The sequence below is a fragment of the Phalacrocorax carbo genome, chromosome 2 (assembly GCF_963921805.1).
Source record: "Phalacrocorax carbo chromosome 2, bPhaCar2.1, whole genome shotgun sequence".
In the NCBI taxonomy this organism is placed as follows: domain Eukaryota; kingdom Metazoa; phylum Chordata; class Aves; order Suliformes; family Phalacrocoracidae; genus Phalacrocorax; species Phalacrocorax carbo.
In genome coordinates, this window is record NC_087514.1 from 122,411,082 (window position 1) to 122,436,104 (window position 25,023).

Sequence of the window (25,023 nt, forward strand, 5' to 3'; positions counted from 1 at the left end):
TCCTGTCAGCCGCCACCGCCCGCTCCGTCCCTCAGGGAGGCGGCGGGGCAGGGAGGAGGTGGCGAAGATGGCGGCGGCGGTGGGGAGAGCCGGTTCCTTTGGCTCCTCTTCGTCTGGCCTCGGTTCGGCTGCCGGTTTTTCTTCTTCATCCGCCGCTGCGGCCACGACCAACAACAACGCGGAGCTGCGGGCGAACGGCGATGAGGACGATGGGCAGAACCTCTGGTAACCGCCCACCCCGCCCCGCGGCCGGGAACCGGGGCGCGCGCTGGCCGTTACCGCCCTCGCGGCGCCTCCTCGCCCTGAGGGGGAGGCGGGGGGTGGGCTGGCTAATCCCCCTCTGGCTCTTGGTCCTTCTCAGGCAGTGAGCTGGGGATGGGGGGGACCGCATCCGCTCGGCGGTGGCGACCCCTGGCCTGCCCCCCGTGCCTTCCCCCCCCGGGGGTGGTGGGGGTGTGGGGCCGGGAGGAAGCGGGAGCCCGCTCCTAAGCCTTGTCGTCTCTCCGCATCAGGTCCTGCATCCTCAGTGAGGTGTCCACGCGATCCCGCTCTAAGCTACCTTCGGGGAAGAACGTCCTCCTGCTGGGTGAGAAAAGCATCCCCGTCCCCTCCCTGCCGCAGGCAGCATTGCTCCTTAACCCTCTCGGGCGTCTGGACCTTCTCTCGTCTAGTGCCCGAAGCGGGGATGGGGGGTTGATAGTGGCAAGGCTTAACCCTCTCGCTTCTTCCCTTGCATGTTTTTGCTTCATTTTGGATATCCAGAGATGCTTTAGATATCCTACTCATCGTAGTACCTCGCCATAATACTCCTACAATCCTTCCCCCGCCTTAGTTCCTGAGGTAGAGATGGCTTGGAAGGGTGGTTTTTATTGTCTTTCTCCCCCGATGCCTGTTGACTTCGGGGTGCGTGTGGGTCCTTCAACCTTCTTTGAAACCTCCGTCGTTCGTGCAACCAATGCTGCTTGCTGGTCCTTATGGTGTGTCATACAAACACGAAAATTGCTTCCGTGGCTCGTACGGTATCAATGACGGCTGCTCCCTGTTGGCCGGAGGGCGGGGTAGGCTGTATGGGCGTGTTGGTTGTGTCCTGCCCACATGCACCCGGCTTGTCAGCAGCAATATCATCAGCAAGTTGTGCAGCAGCAGAGGCATCGTTTACTGCTGTTGGCTTTCATTGTGTTCTGTTATCTCCACCCAGTGCTTTAGTCCAACCTTGCGTTTGGTAAGGGTTAGGAGTTACAGAATGGGACTTTGATAGGGTGATAATCACAGAATCAGAGAATGTCCTGAGTTGGAAGGGACCCACAGGGATAATGAGAGGCCCAGCTATTATTCAGTGTTGAGGGAAAGAAGAAAAATGATATGTCAAGCAAAATTAAAAACTTCATGGGGGAGGGGGAGAAATGGATGCTCTCAAATGTGTGTGTGTATATTATTGCTGCTATCATTAATGGGTTGGGCTTTTTTTTTGGTTGAAAGACTGTTAAATACTATTACCAGTAGACAATTTAATGAATCCGAGTGGATGGATTTGTTAATTAGCTGCTTCTTCCCTCCTTTGCCAATGTCTCTGTCCCCTGAAAGAACTGTGTGATAGCGTTTGGAAACATGGTTAAAAACATGTGGACTCTATGCACAGTATGATTCTGTGTAGTCTTGTGGTTTGTGCTCTCCTGAGGTTTTGCAAGGTATACTTTTTCCTCCATAATCCTAAAGCAATCACTGTGACCTCTTTCTTCCTGTTTTGATAAGCTGAGTGGTGACATAAACCTGACTATGAAGGAGAAAATGGTTCCAGGATGATGGGATGGTCTAGTGAACATATTACAAGACTTACTACCCTTTAATTTGTTGCTTTTTGTGTTAGGTAGGATATTGAGATTGTCATTTCTGTTGATACTAAAGAAAGGAAAGATTCCATAAAGACTGACAGCTTTTTATGTGATATTTTGAAACTAAGTTGGATGATTGTCCTTACTGAAGTTGGACGATTCTTCTTCAAGCTGCGATCCATGTCAAGATTATGCTCTTGCTTTTCCTCTCTCTTCATAGTTAGGCAATCCTTAGTACTCAATAACTGGAGACGGTGCTTCCTTCAGAATTAGAGAGGGCACCACAGATTGTTTCCAAATGCTCACTTAGTTTGTGATGTTTAATCTGTTGTCTAGAATTTTGGGGTTTTTTTTACTCATTTACGTAGCACTTACAGAATGACTTAATGTAACACTTTTTTTTTTTTTCTGACTGATGCACTTTTTAAAAGATGTGCAGATTTGTAGAAGGAATTCTAGTTCTTTCTTAGGAGTTGTGTTTTCTGGAAGGCCATGATCCAAGGAAGGAAAAAAATGTTTGGCATGTATTTAGGAAAAAGAGCAACAGATCTGAGGACTGGCCAGTGAGGACCATGGCTGTGTTCTTTGTGAGAATACATAATCCATGTATTACACTTTGCTCTTCACTTGCAAGTCATGATGCTGCCCCTGAAGCACACTGGCACAGGAAAAGGAGAGGTCTTATGTATTCTGTATTGGACAGTCAGTATGTGAAGTTTTGTCTCTTCAGGTTCTTGAGCTGTGTGTTTGCAGTTTCTCTGTTATCTCACATTTTCTCTATTTTTAACCTTTGTCTCTTTAAATAGTTTTGTACTAGCTTTTGTTGTTAGTACAGATCACTTCTTGCCATGACTATTTTCACTTTCGTCATTCTTTGAATACTTTTAAGTAGGAGTTATAAAGCTGACCAAGCTCTTGATGGTTTTCACTCATTTTGTGGTAGGCAAATATTTGCAGTACAAACAGTTATATTGGTCAAAACTTCCCAGCTGAAACATGATCTATAGTGACAAATTAATGCTTATTTTCAATACAAACTGCATTTTTTAAAAAACCAAACGCTAAGCCTCCAACCCACCCCACAGACAAACCAACTAGAAAAACCCACCATTTAGGGTTCTTTTGTTTGCTAGGACAAGTTTTCTTATTTGCCTACAGCATTTATATTTTTCAAACACTACATATACTTGTATGCCTACTTGTTCTGGGAACCTGGCTATGTCTGGCATGCTAATTCTGCTATTTCAGTGTTTATTTTTAGCTATGTTAACACCTCATTTTTAAGAACCTGGAAAGCAGTTCAAGACATCACAGAAATAACTAAAGGAAACTGGAATACCAAATGTTAATCTTCACATATGGCACATAGTTTTGTGCAGTGAAGATTAGCATATAATGCTGGTAATTCTCTGCTCAAAATCGGCCAAATTAATTAACCTATAGTTTTACTTCTCCAAAATTGTTTCCCATACAGACATCTTTTCAGTAACTTTTTCTGTGAAGTCTTTAAACTTTGATTGGCACCACATGTAGCATAAAAGCATTTTTCTGTTCCTGTATGAACAAATAATAAATATGGCAGGTTCACTCTGATTCCTAGGCAGTTCTGTCATAGTGACTGTCATAGCTACTTCAATTAGTAAACTATATCAGCAGAAAGCATAAGATGTCCCTGCTTTCTTAAGGAAATTGGATGCTGTCAGTAACATTTCTAGCTATTTTTTGTGCATAGCTAAAGGATTGCGGTTTTGTTGTTGTTGTTGGGCTTTTTTCCTTTTATTTTTTTTTTTTCTCCTGGACTGTCTCTTCTGCTCGGTTTTGTCATGAAGGTAGCTGATCAGAGGAGATGCTTTTTGTTGAGTGTGATGAGAAAACTGGTGCTTATAACTGGGAGCTCTCTTGTTCATTCCCTTCCTGATATAATTATACCTGAACCAGCAAGTGGAATAGAGGGAGCTGCTAAGAAGTCACCATTGCAGGTTACAGATGGAATCCATAGTGCTATAGAATGTGTGAAGGCTTGGATTCAGAAACCTGAACTAATCATTTATCCAATAAACTGCAGCATGCATTCCGGCAGTGGTGTTCAGAGTCACTCCAGGAGGCACAAGAAACCAGGCTCCCAGTTCGCAAGTGAACAGAATAGTTGCTTTCTATCTGGCTTTGTATTTCTGTCTCTGAAGCATAGTAGACTCTTTGCCTGCAATTCTAATGATGTCAAACCATCCAGTGACACATGTACACCTGACTCCAAGTGTCTGTATTGCACACTTAACGCTGCTACTGAATCACTAGCGTTTTGGTTTTCTTTATGCAGTTTACCCCACCTGGTGATAAAGGCTTTGAGCTTAGCGGGCAGTGAGTGTTCAACTGCCTTGTGTCCACATTTTCTCTTTACCCCAGACATCTCGCTTTTCTGGGCCAGGCCTGTTTGTTTGAAACTTTGAGCTCTGCTCCTGTCCAGTGGCTGTCAGGATGCTTGAGAAGAAGTTTCCACAGTCTACAGCTAATTTACAGGTACACTCTTCTGTGTGTACTTTATTGGGAATGGCTGTTATTGTAGAAAATGGTACATCTTGAAGTGCAGTTTAGCTTGCTACTTTCTTTTAGTGGACCCATGAAGTATAGTGAACTTCAGAATTAACGTCTGTTACAGCAAATTATCATGAGAGTATCATTAATATAAAATCTGCTTACTTAAATTTGTAAAAATGTAAAAATTACTTTCCCACTTTATTTTTTCCTAATTCAAATAGCTGAAAATTTTGCTGTGATCATTTCATTACAGCTGATGAAATACTGCTTGTTGATACTGCCCATATTGTTCATCCCAAATGTTCTTAATTCTCTAGTACTGTAGAAGCTAAGTCAGATAGCTGCTTCTCCTCCTCTTCTTGCAACTTTTTAATCTTCTACAGGCGATGAAAGCCTTCCAAATGTAGCCAAGTTTTGTTTCAATCAGCAGAGTTGTACTTCTGAAGTGTCAATTGTTTTGATAGGGCATTGACCTAGCTAAAATTCTAATTCCTTGTTTTGCAGCTACATTTTTTTAGAATGTAGTCCTTTCTGCTATAACACCTTTCCAAAAAGCCAGAATTACATGGATGCTGTGTAGCAAAACTTACTTTGAATGGCCCAGGAAGTTCTGAAATTCTGTTGTAATGTGGAAATGCAATTAAGATGCTCCTCGGAAAAGTTATTAAATTTTTCAGCCTACAAAGATACCAACTGAGTCATATGTGAGGGGAAAGACTTCTCTGGTGGAGTAAAATAAACTTAGAGGAGGAGAAGGTGTTTTTTGTTTTGTGGTTTGTTTTGTTTTTCAATGAGTAAATTATAATTTAGTGGCAAGGCATTTGAAGACTTGTGTCGTGCTTCAACCCCAGCTGACAACTAAACACCACCCAGGTGCTTGTTCACTCTCCCATGGTGGGATGGAGGAGAGAATCAGAAGAGTGAAAAGCTGCACAACTTGATATGACCTACTTATTGTGAACTTCCATGTTGTTTTGAAGGATTTCAGAGAGGATCTCATCAGCATAATTAATTTTGTTCTTTAGTTCTCTGAAAGCAGACTAAATTTGGCCTACTCTGATTATTTTGGTCTTGTTCTGCAAAAGGCATTCTTCAATTACTATAGTATGTGTAAACAAGTCTCTTTCACTAATATGTGGCTGTGGAAGAAGCGGTTATTAACTTCTGAGAAGTGTTTTATCTTGAAAACAGCTGTAGTACACATGCTTGGTTCTAGTAGGAAGAAAACTGTTATGCCTCCACTATATTAGGATTCAGACATTCCACATGGTGTGGAATACGGTTTCCTCTGGGATTCTAGGAAGGCATCTTTGCCCTGTTCAGTAACTCAGGTTTGGGTTTGACATTGTTCTGTCACATTTAAGTGAGATGGATTTTTTTCTATTAATAAAAATATTCGGTATTTTATGTTAGAAATATTAGATGTCGTGAATTGTTCTACCCAGAAGCTGTCTTTGTTTTGTAAAAAGTATAAAGCTAGTTCACAAAAATATGCTTTTTTGGGGGGCAGAAGGAGTTAAGTAGGACCATTGTCTCTAGTTTTGCTTGGCCTTGCTTGAACATACTTTTTAAGAGATGAGTTGTATAATTCCCATATCAAGCTGAATTTCAATTGATAAAAGCAAACAAAAAACTCTGTCAAGAAACCAGTAGGATTATAGATTACACAAAATTAAGTGCATTCAGAGCTTGTCAAAGAGCAGCTGAAAAAAATCAGAGCCCCGGATGGAAAGGGGCAGACCAGCAATACTGATGCAACAGAAAAAACATTCACGTCTTACTTCTTTGCTTTGCCAGATTTTAAACACACTTGACGCTTCACAGTGGAGAAACGCTTTTAATAAAAAGCCAAAACTCACGTCTGTCCTGGAAATAACACATTGATTGCTCTTCCATTAACAGACTTCTATGAGAAGTAAGAAATATCTTGAGACAAGCAAAAATCTACTGCTTTCATTTTCTAAATGGAAAGAAATGTGAAAATGGCATGAATAGTAAATATTCTTAATTTGAAATGTTTAATTGAAAGTTTAGAGAAGATCTGTAATAGAGAGCCTAAGTTCTCTCTAATGTGATAGTTTATGGTTTTACAGTTTAAGGAGCAGCTTGTAGGTAAGTGCTTGCTTGCCTGTGTTCACAGAAGGTGATTCATTCATGTCATTGCCCATCCTTCCCATCTGTGAGTGACCGTTCTGCGAAATTCTGTATTGTAGCAGAACACTTAGTGATACTCCATTTTCTGCTCAGTAAACATACTTTTTGCCTGGAGTAGTGACAAGTGAAGAGGCTGGGCAGGGATTTATATTATGGCTTCCTATATCTTTGAGGGCGGGAACAAGAAAGACTGTCATCAAACTGTTTTGCAGACAGAGTAGCACCTTGGACAGAGAAGCTTTGAGGAGCACAACCCCAAACTTGAGAGGCTCATCAGAGGAGTGAAGCGTACCGGTGTGGGGATAACAATGAAATTACTTTTGTTTAGTTGAGTATAAGACTCTCTAGTTTTTTAACAAGATGGTGAAATACAGCACGCAAGCAAATCAGTTTGGCTTTGTTTCAGCTGCTTCCTAGCCCAATTTGTCTGCAAAATTAAATCCGTTGTCCCTCTTTTACTTGTATTCAGCCTTGGTGTGTAGCACTGCTTGCTGGCAGCATCGCTTTTGTTTCCTCATTGTAGCATTAATGTGTAAGTGCGCTTCGACGTAAAGGAGAATTTTAGTCCTTTCGAATTTACTCTGGAAAAGGAGGACCTCCTATGTTACTTACAAAGGAAGGATGCAAAATCCTAAATTTGTGGCTGCTTGATTTTTATTCTACCTTGCAATTCTATGTCGAGAATTGTGTGTCAGAAATGTTTGCTCTATGAGCTTACATATGAAAGTCAATTGTTAGTTTTATTTTACACAATCAGAAATAAAGAAGCTAAAGAATTTTCCACAAAATTCGTGCGGGAAGAGGAGGAAGAGGATGACTCTGAAGGTGCATGAGGCTCTGTTTTATCTATTCTTTCAGTAGCACTTAAAAAATACCCTCTGTTTCGTAATATTAATATGCAATGAAGCTTAAGTCTGAGGAATATGAAATTTCCCTTTAGTCTGAAACTAAGTAGCATTACTTTTTTGTATACATTAGAGATATCCAGAGGCAACAAAAAAGAGAAATATACTTAAATGTCTTAGGGTTTGTAATTTCAAGTGCCATAAGTGCGTGTGTATATACATGTATTGTTATTGAGAAATTATTTTTTAAAAAAGCACATATACTTTCATATGTGAATTGCGTTACTATGCTGTACATTATCCATCAAACCTAAAATAGCTAACAGACTTTAATTTTCTCACAAATATTTTGCCCCTTCTCTGGTGGAGAGAAGCTTCTATACATACTAAAGGCATTACAATAAAAAGTTTGAGTTTTGAGAAGTCTTGAAAGCTAGCCTTGCGTGCACTTACAAGTCTCATTCGCAAATTAATTCTAATAACTACTCAGGAGTTTTAGATAAGCACTGGTTTAAGATTGATTTGTATTTTGATATTCTTGCTGAAGAGTAACTGCAAAGCAAAATTACACTGCTGCTCTTTTCCCAGCATAACAATATATTCGAAGTGTGTTGACAGGTGTTTTATACTGAAGACTTTAGGTTAGAAAAAAGAAATTAACAACAAGTGTACAAATACACTTGCAGCTGTCACAATTTTAAAAGTTATATGCAACATACTAAAAATAGAAAGTAGAGGTAGATGGAACATCAGGTCTTATCATGTTCTCTTGGCCAAGGCAGTTATCTTTTCCTAACTTTCTATGAAGTGTTGTGTGGGCAAAAAGGAGGAAGACCTTGTCTCTTATACAGTGGTCCTGATTTTACTTTCTGACAGATTTTTCCATAATATTGACTCTAACTTGGCTTAAATCTGTTGAACTGTGGGTCCCCTGTGGAGGAGAGCGCATTCAGCTCGGCAGCTGTCTTGCACCCTTGCAACTGAGTTGTCCTATTTGTAGACCACTTGGTTTATGCATTGCTAACTTGTTTTGGACCACTTGTCAGTGTTGCTTCTAACCCTTTTCTCCACAGATCTTTTGGTTTCTCTTCCATCATCTGCAAACTGTACTGTTCTCTTAATTTACTGCGTGATTAATGAAAGCAGTACCAAACCCTTCACACTCCACTGATGCATCATTCTGGCTTTCTAGTGAATGACGAGCACTGCTCTCTGCATGCAGTAACTTGCATGATACGGTTATATATGTTGGTGATCCACCTACCTGATCTTTGTGTTTTGAAATGGATGGATATTTGCTAAGGAGAAGGGGGTAGAGATTCTTCTTCACAGAACAGATTAAATTTAACTAATTCCATAATGGAAGGCTGAAATGACTACTGTGCATACATATGTGTCGAAAGGTACTAATTTTACATCAAATCAACTTGTCTTATGCTGTACCAATACAATTTATTTCTGTGTAGGCTCTGAAGATAATTACTGGAAAACTTGAGGAGGGAAAATAAAATTCCAGCTCCTATTTTGCAGTAAGATTTTACCTTAACAGTACTGAACTTCAGTTTACTTCAGGCATTTGGAAATCTGGGGGTGGGGAGGAAATCACACAACAGACAGCCATGATAGAGGACTTGCGGGATGTATATTTCCAGTTTGCCTGTATTGTTTAGCATGGGCACTTTCAAACAATAAAGTTGCATAGATTTTCATATTTGTATAGGTATGTTTTAGTTTAGACTGCTCAAGTGTATCTTTTGTCATGTTTAGAACTTTTTATAACCACAGATGTTTCTTAGACTTAAGTTGCCACCACAAGTCTTATTCTTATGTTAAGAACTGGCAGATGTACTTTGCAGAAGATGCTAAACTTTCCCAATGCAAACAAGTTGTACTATTTATTGCCACCTATATAAAACAGACTAGTATGCAAGAGAATGTAGAGGTCAGCTGTTCTCAGAACTGAGGAAAGCTGTTAAGTGCAACCCCCTCTTTAAGAGGAATAGCAAGTCTTGTTTTGTTTTGCTGTTTGAGCCTTCTGCTGGCACAAATGAATTGAAGCTGCCTGTTCAAAAAGGTAAAATAACAGAATGAATCATACAGAAATTGTTGGCAAAAGCAATAGCAACTTCAGCAGCATAACATGTCAGTGCAGCAGCTCTTAATGAAGTCTTCCTAGTTACTTGTAGATGACAAATTTAAGAAGCTTGGGTAAGTACTTGGGTGAGGGCAGAGAAGGAATTGTAATTCATCTCTGGTAAAGAAGGTTGAACCCTTCACTCTTGGGCAGGACTTTTATTTAAAAGAATATTCTCACAAGAGGAGGAAAAACTTAGCGTATGAATAGAAAATAGCTGATTTTAAACAAACATTGGAAAGCACAGCTATAATGTTTTCTTAGGTGTGTCTTGATTTAATAAAGCTAAGGACCTAAGCTGAACTCTAAATTGAAGACTGTGTGGGAATGTTGGGAAAAGATATGTTGGGTAAATTAAAAATCAGTCTATGAAAGTGTGATTTTTCTGCTCTTTTCTGTGGTTATATCTGTAGTCTTTTTAATGTAGCCATAATACTGTCTATACGATCATGGTCAGTTCCCTTTAAAGGGAAAACTTCATCATTGCATTTAGCAGTAAAAGTTACTGTCCTTGAACTCTTTCTTTTTATGTAGTTAAAAGCAAGTGTTTATACTCTCCCTGTATAGGGGAGCCTTGGGAAAACAAAAGTTCTGCATAAAACTGATAAGATACTTTTTAGAGACCTGGTTTTAATCTTAATTTTATAACTTGTGAGTGAGTTCCAAGTGCTTTTGAATGTCTAACTGCCATGCGCCCATCATGCTGCTAAATTGGAGTGGCAAAACCCTGCTTCATGTACAAGTTCAGCTTGATTACTCTTCCAAACTGGAAAAACTGCATGTGAAGGTTTGCAGCTCTGGGACAGGTGGTGACAAATAGAAGCTTTTCAAGAAGAATCTCTGGAAGTAGTTGAGGTGTTTACACTGCACTTATGCTGTAAGGCTCACTGATTGTCCGAGCTCCCTTTGGAGGGGAGAGAATAGGAATGAATGGATCTTGTCACTGTGTGTGTACCCAAATACACATGTATTGTAAGGCAACGGGTTTACTGTTTGTCACCTCCTTTTAAGGTTTCTTTAGACCTGTAACAGGAAAGATTCAAAGAAACTAACCCATAAAAGCTAAGGAAACAGATCTGCCTTACTGAGCCTGGTATTGTGTGCTGTTTGATATGAGAGAGTTCTAAATAGTATTCTGATTGTGAGATGAACTTACTGTGACTTGAGCTCTCCTTTAGAAGGACTTCCGTAACACTTTGGTTGCAGTTGAAAGACTGAAATTGTTTGAGGTGTTTAACTACTCCTTAAGATACGTTTTTGAAGATACATATAAGAGCCTATTGCAGATAGGATGGTTAGTGGCATAATTGCATTTATCAGTAATTAGAGATAAGATTGGAAGCTGAGGCATGCACTTTGAACAGATGGATGAGTTGGGTAAAGCCTGCTATATTTCAAAACTTTAATGAGCTTAGTCACTCTGTTAGTATATGGTTTCCCTCTTGCCCCAGGTGGGTTTTAATATGTAACTGTGATTAAAGACTGAGTGGTATCTAACTTCTGTCTCTCCAGGTGAAGATGGAGCAGGTAAAACTAGCTTAATAGGAAAAATTCAAGGAATAGAAGAATACAAAAAAGGAAGAGGAATGGAGTATTTGTATTTAAATGTGCATGATGAAGATCGAGATGGTAAGTTTGTGTTTCTAATAATATCTTAAACCAATTTGAAAGTAATGGTTCGGTAGTGTGATATTTGGAATGACAGTGGGATGGTTTTTTCTTTATAATTGGTAGGAGTCCAGCTTAGGCCATGGGTGATTTCTGTCACGAGGAAGTTTCTCAGTGTAATTCCTTTAGTAAATACCAGGAACGACCACTGAAGTGGTAGCAGAGGAGAACCACCAGTCAAGATAAAAGGCTGGAAAGAGAAGACCAGGAAAGCAGTCTTAGCTGCAACATTCTGAATGGATGGTGGGCCAAAGAGCATTCCTTAGGCTTAGAGGGAAAGGTGCCTAGGCTCTTGACTTGCATATCAATTTTTGTAGCAAGTACTTGTCTTTTTGAACGTACAGAGAAACCTTTGTCTTGGTGGTATCAGAATCTGCAAGACTACTTATGTATTGATGGGTAGGAAAATGTGCTCAATGCTAAAGGAGATTTTGAAAATAAACAACAAAATACCAAAACCACCAACCCAAAAATTTGAAGGAAGGAGAAAGTAAAGTAGAAGCTGTGTTTCAGCTGGATTGAGTTGGCTTATGGCCAGACAGTAAAACAGATAAGTTTGAGATCCAGACCTCAAATACCTGCAGCTATGGAATGGATGATTGATGCTTATATATGGGGGAGCAAGGGGAGAAGTATGACCAGGAACTGCAGAGGTGCAATGAATTATCTAGAGGCAATACTTAGAGGGAGTGGTGTGTTAATAAGGACATACTGGAAGCTGGGGGGAAATAGCATGTGCCCATGCTATAAGGACGAATATAGATAGAAGGAGAACCAGAAGAAATTGGCCCCTTTTGTTTTTTTCTGAGATCATCTGCTTTCCTGACTGTGTCTGGCTATTGGTCTCAAAGAAGACTTGACCAAGGTTAAGAGGATTGCGAGTTCAGTCTACATGTCTTCCTTGGAACTTCTGTAACAAGTAATAAAAACTTGCCTGAAAGCAAAATATAATTATATTAAGTTACCTAGTTTTGAATCACCAGGTCTTCATTCACTGCAGAAGGGTCTCTGAATATTGGAGTGTGGTGCTGGGGGAGGGGGGGCATAGTGCCATGGTCTATTTGTATGGTGCCTGTCCTTTTGCAAGTCTAAAGAATAACTCTCTTGCCTGCTAACTCCATCTGAATCATTAAAAAATTGCAGTTCTGCTCCAGTTTTCTGAAGGGCCAAGGTACATTCTGTTTTTTAAGAGTTACATAGGCATATCACAGTAGAGTTTTGAAGGGGAGTCCTTGAGAGCTGAGCAGACCAAGGGCTCAGAAGGGATGGCTGAATTCAGCCAATTCCCCCCTTGTAAGTTTCGTCTTCAAGAAAAAGTGTTCCCTCTCTAAAATGGTGAACATGAATTTTGGAAATGTTAAGTGCTATCTCTGGATTCTCACTTCCAGGTAATGTATTTAAGATCTTCAGTTAACAGCCATAAAACATGAGGGGTTTGGAATGGGGGAGGGGACAGTCTCAGCAAGCTCAGTTTGCTGTGGTGTTATGTATGTTCAGTTGACTGATAAAACATGTCATCTGCTTTATTCCCTGTATTTTATGTTGTATAAAGGAGACTTAATAGCCATTATATAGCGGACTGTTTCGAGTAAGTTTCATAAAATGTTTTCCTTTTTTTTGTAGACCAAACCAGATGTAATGTATGGATTTTGGATGGTGACCTGTATCACAAAGGTCTTCTTAAATTTGCGATGGAGGCAAGCTCTCTAAAGGACACTCTAATTATGTTGGTAGTAGACATGTCTAGGCCTTGGACTGCACTGGATTCTTTACAAAAATGGGCAAGTGTTGTAAGAGAACATATTGACAAGTTAAAAATTCCTCCTGAAGAAATGAAAGAAATGGAACAAAAGTGTGAGTATTCTGCAAATACATAGGAATCCATTTAAATCAAATATGCTTAACGCTTTCCGCACCATTTAATCTCTCCATTGCAGTCTTCTTCATTCTTTGGAGATGTTACTTAAAATTAGGAGTTGTCAAGCTTCAGATAAGTCCCAAGTAGCTGTATGAAAAATACCAGTATTTCTTTCTAACAGAAGCACTATAATGGGGGGGTGTGGAGCTTTCAAAATGAACACAGCTGGGTTGAATTTACAACCTTGCTTCTTACAGATTTTTCTAGGTAAGATTTTCCCAAGTGAAAAAACTTCTTAGCTTTCCATTTTTTATTTTATTGATTTTAAAGGCAAATCGCTGCATCAGCTTCTTAACTGTTCCTATAATCAGTCAGTCTAGAGAATTTGGGTTCTGTTCCATGCCTACCAAAAGTGTAAATTTTGAAAGGATTTGTGGCAGCATGGTAATGTCTGGGGGGCCCTTTCTATTTGAAGAGTTTTATTGTAATTATAGCTGCACTAGTGTCAATAATATGTTTGTTTTGGCATGGATATGATATAGCTCTGTCAGTGTCTTGTCTTTTTACTTTCAAACATGTAGAATACACAGATTTTGCAGGATTCCTTAAACTACTTGGCTGAACTTACCAACATCATAGCTCTATGCATTACTTTTGAGTAGCCACTGTATTACCCTTGGGGTACTAAAACTTGAGTCTTTCCTGTTCACCTCTTAGGCAGAGCATTTGGCAAAGCTGTGTGTTAAGATCAAATAGCATGATTAAGCTTTGTTTTTAAGTCTGAAGTTGCTCTCTGGCACTGCTATGTTCTTAAGCAACTGACTGCCAGATTGCTGAACAGCTTTTTCAGAAATGCAGGTTGTAGCCACACTGTGATAAAGTAGCCCATAAGGTGACAGTTGCAGATACTCTGGAAGGGTGTGGGGGTCTGTGTGTGTGTTTTGTTTATTCTTTTGAGAGAGATTCTTCTAAGGGGAAGTCTTATCCATGAGAATCCTATCTATCTTCCACAGCAAGAACTTGTTCAGCAGAGAGGAGCTGAGCTCTTTTGGGTGTGGTTTTTGGTTGGGGGAGTTGAGTGTGTGTGTGTGTTAGAGTATGTTTAGATTAAACACTCCCACCCCCCGAACAGTTTCAGGATAGGATTTTGCTGGATGAAAGTAGTAAGGGCACGATATCTCTGTTATCAAAAATGTATGGGCTGATAGTTTTGCTTCTCTACTGACTGAGTGAACAGAATAGTGACACTCTACAAAATCCAGAAAATTTAAGTGATTAAGTGACTCAAGAAAAGCAGCTAATCATTAAAAGTTTTGTGTGCTTTCTTGTTCTTTTATTATCTGGTCTAATTCTTATAGATATTGATGGTCTGTGTGAGTATAATAGAAGCAGCAGCTTGACACTGCCAAAAGGAGGAGGGAGGACTCTTGCTTGCCTGACTCTTGACTGTGTGGTCCTACTTCTATTCTTATGTCAGGCTCAGTGCTCCTGAGAAGCTCCTGCAAGCTGATTTAGCTTGCTAAGAGGACTACTGAGGGTTTGTGCGTGTAGTTTCCTGGAGGTGTGCTGCTGTGTTTGTCTTCTAGTTCGAGCAACTTCGCTCCAGGACAGACCCTATGGGGGCTAAAAAGGCGTTAGGGGATACACAGCAGCTGTGTGTGATGGGTTGGAATAGCTCTTCCTGTTACTGAATTCAGCTGTGTCTAATGAAGCCTTGTGGCTTGGTCATTTTAACTGTGTCTCTAAGGAGGACCTGAGATTGTATTCCACAATCTTTGAGCTGTGATACACTATACTACATCAGTCCTCCTTTTTACTGTTTTCTGTACTTGTTTAAAGGTTAGTATGTCATGACTGTACAACGGGAATTTTAGGAATCCACTGGAGGACTTCTAGCACTAGAGTAGTGTGATTTGTATTTTAGCATGCCATTGTCCCAGAACAGATAGGATGCTGTGTAGGAAACATTCCCTTGAGTGGATGGCATATCTTGGTGAGAACTCTGGATTGAAAACACCATCAATTTGGGAGGCTCTCAGAAGCTCTCAGGCTAGACAGATGTAGCAGCATGCCCTGAATAAGAGCCTGAGCTGACTGTTCAGTTAGAGGTGATAATCTGTGCACGTGCTTTTTGTTATCGTGAACTCCAAGATCTGTAGAAAAGTTGAATAATCTTGGCCTAATGCATCTTTTTCTCTAGAGTGTTAAAATAAGTCTTGCTCTGTTATTCAACTTAAGCTTTTCTAGGTATGAACTCGGGGGCTTCACTCAGTTCAGTGACGGTAGTGGTGGATTAACATAAATCGGGACAAAGCAGTGAGAATGTACTGGAGTAGTTAGCTGCTCATGTGTGTGATGCAGCTGAATTGTCTTGCTGCCTGATTTTTTTTGCCTGAATCAGGATGTGCTGCTCATGGAAAAGTAATCAGAGGTGGGGATTGGTAGAACCCTGTTTCTGCTGTGTGAAACAGGACATGTGATGTGAAAGGTACGGACATGTTATGCCTAGTATTGCATCCCTGACTGTAGGAATAATAAGTGACTGTGTAATTAGAGGCTTGACTCTATGCATCAGAAGGTGACAAGAGAGTTACACTTGTAACTTTATCTTGTCTCATTCTTGTTACATTCTGACTTTCTACTTGAAAATTCAGCAAGGAGAGCATCTGATCTATTGTTAAAGCATACCAACTATTTAATATGCTATTAGGTAATTATAAAGCTAGTTAATAACTAATGTTTGTGTATTCTTTTTGCTTGTTACTACTGTAGATTCGCTGTACAGAGAGAGAAGTTTGGACAAAGGGGTTTTAGGTAAAACCTGGTATACAGTAGCAGCTAAGTAATATGTGTAAGGCTTAATTCTGCTTATTCTAGCAAACTGTTCTGTTAATTTTGCCAAGAAGAGCATAAGAAAACTTATGTCCTTTAGGAAATGTATCAAGCAATAATAGTTAATAGTAACTGCCCAGTGGTTCCACAATGATAAAATAAAAATGGGTTAATGCTGTCCCTATGGACACTTTTTATCTGATCATGTTCTGGCTGCTGATAAAAGAGATCTCAGACTTACTAGTTCTGTCTTGTGCTGCATGGAGCAAACAAATAGTCAGCACTTGGTGCATGCTCAATTTTTTCAACATAAACAGAAGTACTGTACAACCAACAGTGCTAGAGATCAATGGCAGTGGAAATCATTGTTGAAATAATGAAGTAGCTGATCTTTTAATATAACTTTTTTTACTTTCAGTGGTAAGAGACTTCCAGGAGTATATAGAACCAGGCGAGGATTTTCCAGCTTCTCCACAGAGAAGAAATACTTCATTACAGGAAGACAAAGATGACAGTGTGATTTTACCCCTGGGTGCAGATACACTAACATGTAACTTAGGCATTCCAGTAGTAGTAGTTTGTACAAAGGTTTGTTTCACATTTTAGGTTTTTTGTATATTTTATTTAAGCAACTCTGTCAATTGTGGTTCCGGGGTGGGAAGCACATGGTTCTTAAGTCATTCTGAATACCTTGGATAAGAATTCCTTTAAAATATTTAATGTTGAAGGTTGATTATTTTCTGGAAGCTGTGATTGCATCTAGTTTGAGAGTAGTTTCTCCTCTAGTGACACCAGTTTTCAAGGAATTGAGAAATACCTCAGACCTGGTTTTGTTCGTAGAAATGAGCTAGTCAGTAAGCAACTAGAATTCCCTTTGATCTCCACAGTCGTCCTTATTCTACAAATAGTGTTTTGGTAGGGTTTGGGCTTTTTAATATTTCTGATCTTTTTATGAAGATGAATATATTTGAGGGTTCTAGTTAGTGAAGTGCTGCTCTGTTAACTTTCCTCAGTTCTCAAGGTGTTTCTGTGATCTGTTTTGGTTTCTCTTGGATATGTAACGATATTCTTAGTCTAAAGTCTTAGTCTAAAGAAAAAATGGTGCAATTCTCTTGTGGCTGTTCCCAGTTTTGTTTTTTTGTTTCCCCCCCCACACCCCCTGGCTCTTAAGTTCTCATTGGCATCAAGCACACTGCATCCGCAGCCTCTGCTGGCCCACAGTGAAAGAATAAACCTTTTGATGTAAATGCTGTTCTTTCACTGGAAGGCTAACCCTCTCATTTGAAAAGCACCCTTAATCTCACCTGCTAGCTCTCCCTTGTCCTGCCCACCCCATTGTGTCGTCACCCCCCCCCCCCCTTTTTTTTTTTTCCTGCTTCCACATTTCTTGCTTTTGACTCCCTTTGCAAAGGGCTAGTTACTAACTGGGTAAAAAATAGTATGTACTGTAATGCTACAGTGTTTAAAAAAAAATATTGTGCAGAAAATGGTGGTGTCATTCAGTGGGTCAGGCCTCAAAAGAGAGTTTGAGTTATTGCATTGGAGGCTGGGACGGGGAGTGAATGAAAAATAGCAATCAGTTTAACTCCCAAGTTAATGCTGACCACAGTATGTGCACATCAAGTTATATTATTACTTCTTAAAAAAAAGTCTTCCATTATGTTTCTAAACTATCTCGGCAGGTTTTTGTTTTTCTCTGCACCACCCACCCCACTCCATCCCCCTTGCTCAGTTGTGAACTGGATATGTAGCAGCACTGCTATTTCAACAGCTACCTGAAAGTGGCATGTTAATTTTGTGTTTATCTTGACAGTGTGATGCCATCAGTGTTCTGGAAAAAGAGCATGACTACAGAGATGAACACTTCGACTTCATTCAGTCACATATCAGACGGTTTTGCTTACAATGTATCCTTTAACACATCATAAAGATGATAATGACTCAATTAAATCTTTGTATTAATTAAGACCAGCTAAAAAGAATATTTGCACCTCTATCAAAGGAGTGTGTAACTCCTTTACTGTTGCTGGCAGTCTACTGCTTCAGCTACCCCGAGACATTGTTAGGTTTAATGTCTGTTTTCTTTTTTTTATTATGGAGCTGCCAGAGTCTAGCATGTCCCTTACCATTAATTTCTTTACTTGCCTTCATTTCCATATTTAGGAGTCAGTTTGCAAATTGGCACATCTTAGCTGACAAGAACCGTAAAAAGTAACAAGATAATTCATTGAAGTATGATCTTGCTTTAGGTGCACATAAGGCGTGTTATTCTTTCTGACTCAAGTATGCAGTCTCTTCAGTGTTCAGTAATTCCATAGGATGAGGTGAGGAGGGAAGGAAAGAAGTGTGAATTGCTGTAGGAAAGATCCACTGGCTTCTCTTGTATTGGTACAGAGGCAATGCACATAAGCAGTCACTGTACTGTTATTATTTTTAAACTCCATTTTTTTAAAAGCAGTGCATAAAATACTGTTCAGTGGTGTTTAGTCAACTAGACGTGCTGAGATCTAGATTTCAGATGCCAGTAATATGCCTACATTGTGTCATCATCATTAATGCTGTGGTAAAGGGAACTTTAAATGCTATTGGAGAGACAAGAACCTGAGGCCTCAGTTGAGTACCAACATCCCACTTCCTTCAAAAGACTTCCAAAACCTAGTTTTTCAAAATGGAATTATGGGTAACAGTAGTAAGGCTTGTGGATGGAGGAAGAATACAAAAGATTAGTGGGAATTAGTCTCTGATTGTATATGCCATGTACAACTTGGAATTCTATTCTGAACTTCACTGAATGGGAATCGGATCCCGTTATGTAACTTTCTTCTAGAATTTGAAGTGCATGCATGTAGAAATAAATTAGGGGGTTTGGCATTTTTATAATCCCAAAGTAAAAATTACTCAAAACTTCCTTGGCCGCTTTTATTAATCCTGTGGATAAGATGTGTTAACTTGATACTGAACCGTGTTGGAATACTAAGCACTCTCTTGGTCTTTTAGTAACTGATATACAGCACAACTTGTTTGCCTTCGTTTCGTTCAAAAGCATATCACTGTATAATGTCAGCGCTCCCCTAATTTAAAAAACCAAGTAGGGAGGTGAAAGATCTCTGGCATTTTTGAAGCTACTTGTGTTAGTGCTGTAGTGTCTGTGTTGCGGGATGTGATGATGGCAAGATACAAGGATACGGCACAAAAATTCTTGTTTGCTAAAAGCAGAAGACAGTTTTGAAAGCATCGTAGTGAAACCATTGGTACTGTGGGCTTTGAAAGTAAGCAGAGCCTGTATCTACTTTAAAAGCAGTAGCTGAGTTGGCCTAAAACAAACACAGAAAGAAAGATTTAAGTTGCTAAATAGCTTATGTCAAAAATTAAGTGTTGGAAGTTGTTTGACCTACTTAATTTCGTATTTCCCCTCTAAATTCTACCAAGTAGATAACCTTTAAAGTAACAAAAAAGGGTCACTTCAGTATCTCTTACTAACCACTAAACTGAGTTTTCTTTAACAAGTTTATTCAGATGGGGCAGCACTTATTTACACTTCAGTAAAGGAGAACAAAAACATTGATTTAGTGTATAAATATATAGTCCAGAAGTTGTATGGATTTCCTTTCAATGTTCCAGCTGTTGTTGTGGAAAAAGATGCAGTATTTATGTAAGTTATCGGCATTATTATGTCTATAGGGCTACAAAATGTATTTGTGCAAGACTCTAAAAGAGCATTTAGAGCCTTTTTTGTTTATGCTTGTTAACTAGAATTTTAAAATTCTCACGAGTTGGAGTTTGGTGAGTGCCAGTGGGTTGAGATTACAAATACTCACTGGCCCAAAGAGATCTGTTAAACCCAGAGGTTTTGCTCTTCTCTGTTATGGTGAACCAATCTCCATCTAGTTGTACTAGTCAATAACAGAGTCACAGGTTGGAAGGGACCTCAGGGATCACCTAGTCCACCCTTTCTAGGAAGAGCACAGTCTAGACAAGATGGCCCAGCACCCTGTCCAGACGACTCTTGAAGGTGTCCTACGTGGCCGAGTCAACCACTTCCCTGGGGAGACTATTCCAATGGGTGACTGTCCTCAGTGTGAAAAATTTCCCTCTGGTGTCCAGTCAGAATCTCCCCAAGAGCAACTTGTGTCCGTTCCCTCTTGTCCTCTCCATGGGACTCCATGTAAAAAGAGAGTCTCCATCTTCTTTGTAACTACCCCTTAAGTACTGGTACACGGTGATGACAGCAGAGTGGGAGCTATGACAGCTTTCCTGGATTTCAGTTCTGCGTGGGTCAGGATTGCATGCAAGAATAACCTGAAGTAACAATAGAATTTAAAGCCAAATAATCCTTTATCTAGTCCTGCAGGATGGGATAATGACAAGAAGATAGGAATATTGCATGAGAATTTTCAGACACTAAAAGCAGAAGACAGTTTTGAAGATATCATAACAAAACCACCAGTCAGAAAGGTAAATTGAGATGTTTTGGCATTCAGCTTCTTATCCATTTATTTACCTGTCAGTTTTTTGACTGTTTCTCTTTCTCTGAGACTTTGCTTCCAGTTTAGCATAACTGTGATAAACCACATGGGTTTTTTTCTTATTTTATCTTCTTATTTTGTTACAGTTTGTTTTGTTACATTTCTTCCTTAGCTATCAAAAAATTGTTATGTATTTTTACTCTGTATAGTGCTTTTCCAGCTTACACTGGGTTTTTTTTCTGCCTGTTACATTGTTCAATACCACAAACAGACTTTTCAATACCAAATATGTATTAAAAGCAAAACAAGTATAAGTGTCATTTAACTGTTGATCAGGTTGACTTAGTGAGTTAGTATTTTTTAAGACCACTGCATCTTGCTCCGAGTTGCTCATAACTTCATAATGCTTTCTGTTTCTATTGGAGTATTTAAAATATGAAAGCTTGAGACAGTGTAAAATCAAAAATAAATACATGAAAATGGATTCAGCATATATTCGGCGTATTTTCCCTCTCATACTATTTAATAAAAGGCTTTAACAGAACTGCCTGAAAAAACGTGTGGGACTGTTGAACAAAATGCCAGGAGCGGTGGGCCCCGTGCCTACAGAAGTTATTGAAGGCAAATATATCTATGGCTTTTTCTAACAAAGCTAGGAATTTGGGACTGATCACATTTCCAGGTGTGAAAACTAATACTATATCCTTTCTGCAACCTTTAGGGGAAAAAAATCAAGACATATATTGCAGTTTATTAAATCATAAGTGTCCAAGGAAAATATAACTGACAGGTTTGGGGGGTCTTCTTGCATGCTTATAAACTTCAGGCTTGGATTATCAACTTTCATACTGATATTTGCCATGCTTGTTTTGGCAAAGCTTTTGTGGTGAGCTTATTTGGAGGGAGAATGCTTGCAATTTGATGCATAGGCCTGGGATCTAAGATGTCCGTATTCAGTTCATGTACAAGTCTGATGCAATTAAGGTGCAGAGTCACTTTTGCCATAGTTAACTAAAATAGTACCAAGGCTGGACATTGAACAGGCATGAGCATCCTGCAGAGTGTGTGCATCTGTGAACATTTCTTACAGATCCTGAGATCTATTTCACTTACTAATTTAGCTTAAATGGAATCATGAGATAGCAGTCTTAAATGTAGAAAATTTGGTCTGTGGTCAAAATAGTACTTGACACATTTACTTCATTGCTGAATATCTTGGTCATATTCACAGGGATGTATAAAAGGAAATACATTTGTCAAAATCCTGTTGATGTTTTTTTTTTAATTGCAGTTTGTTCATGAAAAAGAAATTGTAGCAGAAGATGACCAAGTGTTTCTTATGAAGCAGCAGGTAATTTTCTGTCTATAAAACAAGCAGCCAGTGTTTCACTTAACCACATCCTCAATAGAAATTTGGGGTTGTATTCTGAGTTACTGTAATATCTAACACTGCCTGGGTTTGTTTGTGTTTTTGCAGTCACAGTTGGCGAAACAACCACCTAATGCTGCAGGAAGGCCAGTGGTTAGTAATAAAAATTTTAAATATCATCACGTGGAAATTATTCACTTTCATATGTTTAGAGAGTTGCTTGTTAAACTACATAGTGCTTAAAGTCTGCATCTTATACTGCTCTAAAATTATGACACTTCTTCACAGTTAGTCATGACAACTTGTATTGACAGCAAGGGCTAAATGTCCTGGCTTTTCTTCTTGTATGTTAGAATGCATTTAAGCAGTTGGTTGACTCTCCTTTCTGTCCCAAGAGTGCCAGGCAGAATTGCCTTGGTGAGTTTTATATCCTAGATTTGGCACTATCTCTCTAGGAATATTAAGACTCTGGCATAAAATTAATGTCAAATGAAAACTATGACATCATTACCTTTAAAATAACTAAAAGTAACACAAGTTTAATGGGGAGAACATGATCTTGTAAAGGTAGTTTTACCTCTTTAGGTGAACTGCAGTTTTGCAGAAGCATAACTTCTTGTCCTGAAGTAACGAATAATGCTTTTTCTCCTGGGCTGTATTTAGTCCTTTCCACAGGACTGGCGGTATGTGGTGTCTTTCCAAGAAATTTGCTGTAGTTCCTCTATAATCTAATCAGTGCCGTTTTCATTACGGTCAGAGGCACTACTGAGTAACAGGTGGATTTTCAAGTTTCTCATTGACATGAAATGAAAAGCTAATATTTTTAAGCCTGCTATACAAGTGTAAAAAAACCTATACACAATCATCAAAATCTAATCCTCTGTCATTTCAGTTGCATGGGATAAAAAAAAAAGATGAGGAGCTGTGAGAATAAAAGGCTTCATTTCACGTACTCTTAGACTGCATGATTTAATTCTGTAGAAGATTGACTAATTCAGCTTTGAATTTTTTTTATTGCATAGGATGCCTCTCCAAGAGTTCCTGGAGGATCTCCTAGGACACCAAATAGATCTGTAACGTCAAATGTTGCCAGTGTTACACCCATCCCTACTGGGTCAAAAAAAATTGATCCCAATATGAAAGGTAACTTTTCTTATGAGGGCACAAATACAGTTGGGGAAGTAAACTAGCTGCTTTGCCGGCTTTCTTTTTTATATACTTATTTAGATTGACTAAGACACAAAATCAGTGTTTACTTAAAAAATCTGCTTGTTTTGGTTTTGTGTTATGTGGTGGGTTTTTTTTTTCCTCTCCTTCCTCTTGTAGCTGGAGCTACTAGTGAAGGAGTCCTGGCTAACTTCTTCAATAGTCTCCTGAGCAAGAAAACTGGTTCCCCTGGTGGCCCTGGTGGCGTTGGTGGCAGCCCAGGAGGGGGTGGCACTGGAGGTGCTGGTGGCAACTTACCACCATCGGCAAAAAAATCAGGTATGATTAATGATAAAAGATCAGCTCAATCTGAATTTGGAGGAGGGGGATATAATTCGTATTAGTGTAGGTTATCTGAAGTATGAACATTACTATATTTAACTGAATGTTTTATTTGATATGGTTTTTGCTTCTGTTTTCACAGCAGTTTAGTATTACCTTTTTATAGCTCTCAGAAGATCAAAGAAAAACTTTCCGTGTGGATGTTTAAGCATGAATTATGTCCACATAACTTATTCACTTTTTTTCTTTGTTCCACACCATCCCACTAAATTGCTTATGGTATAATATTATTTAGACGTCAATACTGTCAGAGTTAAAATAGCTTTAAATTGTCTTTTGCTAGTGATCTAGCTCTGACGTGCTGAAGGGTTCGGTTGATTGTTTGGTGACAGCCTATAAAACCACTTACCTAGTTTCTGCTGATAACCTTTTTAAATATGGTGTGATTACTAATTAGCATTAATCTAAAATATCTACTAGTGACTGCTGTAAATCTAGATGTGAGACTACTCTGGTGCTTCTTGCTATTCCAGATAAAAATGTTCGTATTACTTAAGAACATACTGTACAGACACCTTCCCCTCCCCCCCCCCCCCCCCCCCGCTTCCCCAGAGGTTAGCAACGCTGCGCTTCAATGAGAACACTTGTGATTCGTTGGTACTTGACATTAGTGTTTACATTTATATATAAAGACAATAAAACACCTCCCCTCGAACTAAGTTTTTGTGTAGTCTGACCCTGAATATTTTTTACATGTGTGCATTTCCGCTTTTCAAATGCAGAGCTCAGTTGGCCTAGCAAAGTTTATGAGCGCTTCCTAATCTGCTGCAGGTGAAGTCAGCAGTGCTGGTTTGAACGGCCCGTGGAGATTGTTCAAACAAATGCAGCTGATGCAATGTGAGATGCAGAGAGCACCCACTGAACACTCCTGTGGGGAGTGGCCACCAGTGGGTTCGGGTGATGCCAAGGAGACGGAGGCAGCGCTCCAGAAGAGTGTGTCTGAGGCTGTGGCAGAAACTTCAAGAACACAATTAAAGTACTAAGGAGAAATATTTTATCAGGAACTTCTTACCATGCAACAAGTGAAGGGTTAGGGTGTAGCCAGTTTAACATGTCAAAGGACTAGGTTTTCAATGAATTACCATAAACTAAAAATGTTTGGCTTAGATGTGGCCTCTTCACCTTCCTTAGTATTTCCTGTCTTGTGTTTAGTGTTATTTGTAATATTCACTTTTTTTTAAATCTGAAAATCGGCTGTTAAGACAGTAGCTTGGGATTTGAGAATTACTTTCCCCCACAGCAGCTATGGGAAATTCCTCTGCTTATTACTTGCAACACTAGCTGCTTTGATTTGGATACGGTAGTAGCTGGCTTTAAATGATTTGAAGAGCAGCACAGTACCTCTGGCAAAAATTAGCTTTGTGGATAGTTCCTGTTAATTTGCGTCTTCAGAAAGGATGCTGGGACATTGCTAAAACGGCACGTGTGTCAGAATTTTCCTTTACAGCCCGAGGTACTCTGCACGTTTGTCACGGCGTTCGACTCTAATGTTCTGCACTGCCTTTTCCCGTTTGTCGTCTTTTCCATTCTTGCGATAGAACATGGCAGGAAACCTAGTAAGAAAGAAAGAAAGAAGAAACCTAGCCTGGGGAGTAGCAGTTAAGACTAAAATGATTGGGGGGGGGGGGAGGGGCCAAAAATGGTGTGTTTTAAGCTTGGATCAGGTCTAAGAGCGACTGCACAACTGTTAGTGCCATTCCAAGTTAGCAGGGAGGTAAGCGGGTGAGGAGAGAAAGGGATTTGCCATCCGCAGGTTCTGCGTGCGCCCCTGAACAGCGGTGT

General features: G+C 39.6%; 1 protein-coding gene and 1 long non-coding RNA gene across 2 annotated transcripts in view; one reads left to right on the plus strand and one right to left on the minus strand.

Moving 5' to 3' along the window:
• Positions 1-25,023, plus strand: part of DYNC1LI1 (dynein cytoplasmic 1 light intermediate chain 1) — a 26,445-nt gene continuing 1,422 nt past the window's right edge. Inside the window, exons 1-12 of the mRNA XM_064444204.1 lie at positions 1-225; positions 513-586; positions 11,013-11,129; positions 12,792-13,022; positions 16,277-16,446; positions 17,672-17,765; positions 19,375-19,510; positions 20,202-20,313; positions 21,616-21,675; positions 21,802-21,846; positions 22,716-22,836; positions 23,020-23,178. Of these exons, the coding sequence (XP_064300274.1) occupies positions 68-225; positions 513-586; positions 11,013-11,129; positions 12,792-13,022; positions 16,277-16,446; positions 17,672-17,765; positions 19,375-19,510; positions 20,202-20,313; positions 21,616-21,675; positions 21,802-21,846; positions 22,716-22,836; positions 23,020-23,178 (1,477 nt within the window). The 5' untranslated portion in view covers positions 1-67. The remainder of the gene's footprint in view (positions 226-512; positions 587-11,012; positions 11,130-12,791; positions 13,023-16,276; positions 16,447-17,671; positions 17,766-19,374; positions 19,511-20,201; positions 20,314-21,615; positions 21,676-21,801; positions 21,847-22,715; positions 22,837-23,019; positions 23,179-25,023) is intronic.
• The window catches only part of LOC135312049 (uncharacterized), a 10,273-nt gene continuing 9,015 nt past the window's right edge, over positions 23,766-25,023 (minus strand). Inside the window, exon 3 of the long non-coding RNA XR_010371687.1 lies at positions 23,766-24,794. This is a non-coding gene — a long non-coding RNA (uncharacterized LOC135312049). The remainder of the gene's footprint in view (positions 24,795-25,023) is intronic.